Source organism: Seriola aureovittata, chromosome 17 (assembly GCF_021018895.1).
Source record: "Seriola aureovittata isolate HTS-2021-v1 ecotype China chromosome 17, ASM2101889v1, whole genome shotgun sequence".
NCBI lineage: Eukaryota > Metazoa > Chordata > Actinopteri > Carangiformes > Carangidae > Seriola > Seriola aureovittata.
In genome coordinates, this window is record NC_079380.1 from 18,562,123 (window position 1) to 18,567,133 (window position 5,011).

The 5,011-nt window shown below is 42.4% G+C and overlaps 1 protein-coding gene across 1 annotated transcript; it reads right to left on the reverse strand.

Annotated features, from left to right (window-relative positions):
- Window positions 1-317: 317 nt before the first annotated feature.
- Window positions 318-2,622, reverse strand: socs1a (suppressor of cytokine signaling 1a). Its single transcript, XM_056400491.1, has 2 exons — window positions 2,350-2,622; window positions 318-1,241 (listed from the first exon to the last, which is right to left on the reverse strand). The coding sequence occupies exon 2, from the start codon at window positions 1,182-1,184 to the stop codon at window positions 453-455; it is 732 nt and encodes a 243-aa protein (XP_056256466.1). The 5' UTR covers window positions 1,185-1,241; window positions 2,350-2,622; the 3' UTR covers window positions 318-452.
- Window positions 2,623-5,011: the final 2,389 nt, after the last annotated feature.

The window sequence follows — 5,011 nt, forward strand, 5'->3', positions numbered from 1 at the left end:
TTGGGCCTCTGGTGGCCACAAATTGGCACCAGAAGACCCTATACTTTCCAGTATAACAGTCACAGTCGACCTCGCCAGGTCTTCTCTCTCTGGTATAGCGCCATTTTTTCTGTAGTTTTCTCTTAATGCAGCATTTTCCAACTTTTCATGCTTCCTCAAAACCAAAAGGTGCTCTGTCCGTGTGCAAGTGGGAGTTGAGTCTCTAGAGGTAATGTATGTTGAAATTTTATGCATGATTCCTGTCCAACTGGAAACCACCTCTCCTTGAAACAACATGCAGAGATTAAGCTCAAAACAGGGAGCTGATTTGAGATTTAACAATGGAAATGCAGTCTTAACCTTCAGCACATGATGGACCGGCTTTACTGACCCCTCCAGTTCCCTGTTACTTGGTAAAAACTGCCTTCTTGAAATCAAAAACAATACTGTCAGAAGTTTACATGGCAAACTGGTCACAGTTTGTAAGGGAATTCCAACAGGAAGTCTTGGGCAACATGGGTAACTGGCAGCTCTGAAACCCTTCCTCTGCCACACAGCTCCATGATGCGCTTCCTGCACAGTTCCTGCAGCGTTGGCTCCCATTTCCTGTACGGGATGCTCAGGCTCTTCTTGGGAGAGTTGATGTAATGCTCCAACAGGGCGAAGAGTGTCGGGAAGGAGCGCTCGTTGCCCGCCAATGAGAACTTTTGCCGCTTGTAGTCGATGCGCACGCTGACCGGCCCGCTCTTGGCGTGGTAGGACAGTGTGAAGAAAATGTCCTTCTGCCGGCTGTCGCGGATGAGGAAGCTGCCCAGCGGAGCGTCCCGCAGCATGCGGTGAGCGTCCTCCACACCCAGTGGTCCCCAGTAGAAGCCACTGCGCTCCAGCTTGGCTGCTGTGTCTGTGATGATCCTGCAGTCCTCCTTGCAGGAGAAGGTGGGGAAGTGGGTCAGATACACAGAGGGGACAGGCACTCGTCTCGGGATCGGCTCTGGAGCGGCCCGATGCTGAAGCTGCTCCAACTCTGCGTGGAGTGACGATGATGAGGACAGGGAAGATGATGAAGACAAGGAAGAAGATGAGGAGAACGATGAGGATGATGAGGATGATGATGATGTTGATGATGATGATGAAGAAGATGATGACGACGATGAGCTTGACAAGCAGTTCTTGTCATTGCCTTCCACTGTGCTGTCGGCTACCATCCTACAGGGGAGAGAGGCCCCAAACCCTCTCCCATCTCTAACCACCACACTGTCATCCTGAGAGAGACAAAGAAGAAGAACGGTTATTACTTTAAATACCATCATCTATTTATATTAAAACAAGTGGCATCACTTTCACAGCAGCTTGAACAAAGTAAATAGTTACAGTTAAGAAACTCTTTACGGTCTGAAAAATGAAAGTGGAAGTTACACAACTTTAAGAATCAAGTCTCAGAAATGGACCATGTAGGGCCCTGTAGCTCTAAAATTAGAAAGACTTCGGTGTGTGTGTGTGTGTGTGTGTGTGTGTGTGTGTGTGTGTGTGTATGTGTGTGTATAATTCAGAGAATGTCTGTGAGTGTAGGTTAGAAATTCATTCTAGTTTCCATTGAGCGGTACTTTGCTTGATATGACTGGAATCTGCGGTTTGGCTGGAATTCAGCTGATGTCAGCGGCAGCCAAATTACTGTAGTGTGTCTGCAGACACACACACTCACACAATAAAGTTTACTGTGCCTCCAAGGCGTATGACATCTTTCATCATGACTGAAAGATTAGGTTGTAATCAAACTTATAAATCCTATATTCTTCTCTATGATTTTAATACTAAACTGATATGACCTCTGGAGCCTTGACTGAGCCTGACCCATTGGATGTGGTAATTAATCTTTTCCCTGCGTAGTTCAATGTGAATTACCTCACATTTGTTCTAGGAGTTGATCAGAAATGCTTTAAATTCGAGGAAAAGTCGTGATTCCACCCCAAAAAGTAATGATTAACAGGTGATGATGTGGGTTGTACTTTTTTTTTAATCTTTATTTCCAGGCATCACAATCACATGTCAAGGAGATGGATGAAATTCAAAATATAAACATATTTGTGATAAATAAACTATAGAGCCCGTTTTCATGTGTTGGCTCATTAAGTTTCACTCTTATCCAGCCCAAGCTGCTGTTCGGGAATCAGCTGGACACCACCTAACACAATCCATTTTTGGTGCAAAAACACAGTCCATGCACTCACAGACTCATATTACACAACAGATCAACTATTTATCCTACAACCTATTTTCCAACTGCACAGGGCGCAGGAAAAAAAAAAACAGACATTTTTGACTTGAAACGCCAAACTGCACAGCATGAATCAACAGATTGGATTGTCTTACCGTTTTGTTCTAACGACAGCGGCGTTTTAAAGATCCGTTTCACTGTAATCCCAAAATGCGACCTCTTCGCTGAGACCAGTAAATATCCTGCACGTAATCCGTGACGCAGCGCAGGGTACACGGGGGGAGGGGGCTGAATTTGACAGCTCGGAGGTAACTTTTTGACCTGCTGGCTGTATTTCCCACCCGTCAAATCATACTCTTGCGTGTGTGTAGTATGGTAAACACTGCTCGAGGATTTATAGAGCTATCTGCTGGCCCCGCCTCTGAGCGTTAGCCGGGCAGTTTCTCCTAAACAGAATCGAAAGTGAAACTTAGCTGAGAGCTCTGACACACGGCCCCTTTGCTTTCTCACTTCTTTTGAACTCTGTTATTATTTGGAGAATTTCAAGAAAACCGCAAAGCCACATGACTATAGGACTTTTACGGAAATACAGGTGGCGGATTCGAGTAATGACACCATTTATTCGGTCTTCTTCTTATGCGTGTTTTTAGTGGTATTTTTATTCATGTATTTATATATTTATTCATTCATTCTGTACGTTTGTCTCTCTCTCTCTCTTTTCCATTCTCTCATTCATTGTAAATGTAAGTAAATTCAGTTCAATTAAACATCAGTCATTCCAAAAGAGCACAGGATGTGCTCAGTTTATGGTGTGGGATGACCTCGCCAGAAGTTATGGTTAGTTTGTCAAGTGACATATCAAGTTAAATGTCTTCCACGTCTAGCTCTGACCGTAGTCTCTGTTATCGTAGATTTGCATGCAGATAAAGTTCCTGATAAAAATCCGCTTCACCACATTTCTTAACCTTTGCTCAACCAGGCAAGTCCCACTTAGATAATGATCTTCATTCCATCAAAGATGAATCTGGCCAAACAGTTACACAGTAGTTGCTGTCGGTTATAACATTCATGCACAGTATCAAACTGCATAAGATGGAAATTTTAAATCTGTCTATTTACAGTAAGTATAAAAAAGCAGTAGTGAGCACATTAGAGTGAAATCAGTCCAGTGCTTCTGCTGCACTTCTTCATTTGTTGTTAATAGTCCGCTCTTCTGCAGAAAAAAGCTTTTCACGGGGCCTACACAGTTGAGGTGATTCATCTCAGATATGTTCATATTGTGACTTCCTCACCAGTCATTTCACTATTTTGGTTTTCAACACTTTATTCCATCTCAGCCACATTGGGCAATTTCCGCTGTGAATCCCATTCTTATGATATAGTATTAAATATTAATGACATTCAGATGACTAGTGTATTTCATATTCCTCTTTAGCTGTGGTTATATGGTGATTATTACATGACTTTTCTTCACTATTCAATGCTTAGACTCAGGTGTGTTGTATCAGAGTAAGTGATCATTTCACAACTCAAATCACCCTGCAAATATAAACTGCTATGCTATTCTGGTGATTTATAATTATACCATATACTATAATTATTATAAGTCGAACCAGTTTGTACCAGAACGACAGCAGACAAACATAGCACACTCAACTCATGTTGGAAATATTTCAAATATCACTTCAGCTTCAGTCTCATTTTAGTACTATATGTGAAACAGAGTTGAGTTGAGTTGTGACGCAAAACACATTTCAGAGGAATTTGGCAATACAGTTTAATGTAATTTAATTTAATTGAGTAAAAGATTGAACAGAAATCTATTCAGGCTTGTTGTGCTTGCAGCATTTGGTTACCTCGCAGTGTTACTGCACCTTGTTTCAGCAGATGGTCATAAATGTTTCATGCATTTGGCACATAGCTGTGCAATAAGTGTTGTGATACACAATGAGGCCATTGTTAGTCCATCCTAAATATATCTGCACAGGTTAACTGCCCTTAAAGTACGGACACTCTTCATCTACTACAATGTCATGTTGGCATTTTAATCTTCTCAAGCACAGCTTTACAAGATGAAGAGAAATGAAAGTTATCATAAGCTGCTGGCAAATGTGGGCATCAAAGTTCATGGATAAATAAAGCATCACAGATTTAGAAATCTTAGGTATACTGTTGCATTAAACCCCTGGTTGTCATGATGTCTGGTTACAAAAGAGCAAGTCAGAGTAACTGAAAGTTAAGGAAAGACTCAGCTGGCAGTGCTTAAGGAGGCGGAGACAGACAGACAGACAGACAGACAGACAGACAGACAGACAGGCAGACAGACGGCCCCGCCAGGTGATAGCTATTATGAGAAAAGCTGTGTGAGGCCATGAAGTCTGTCATGGTTAGTTTCATTTTATCAGTACTAATCCTACTCAACTAGGACTCAGAATTGCCTGCTAGTTCCATTATGTGTATCTGATAGTGCTAATTATGCCCACTTGAACTTTGAATCAGTCATGTCACACTCACAATCTTCTTCTTCAGGTGATTGTTCAGATGTTTTCCCCTCCTCCCTCATGAAGCCCCATCAGAAACAGGTTTTGTCATGATCTGTCACTATGCGAGTAAGGCTGGACCCAAAATGCAGCCAACACAGGGGGATGGGGTGCAAAAAGGTTTATTAACTTAAAGAGCTTACAACACAGGTGAAGCACAGGGAAACACAAGAAACTTAAACAACAGGCCAAAACACAGGGAATGACAACAGGAGGCAAGAACTGGCAACATGAACGGACTGAGGACAAACCAGGCATGAACCGCTTGAGGAAAACC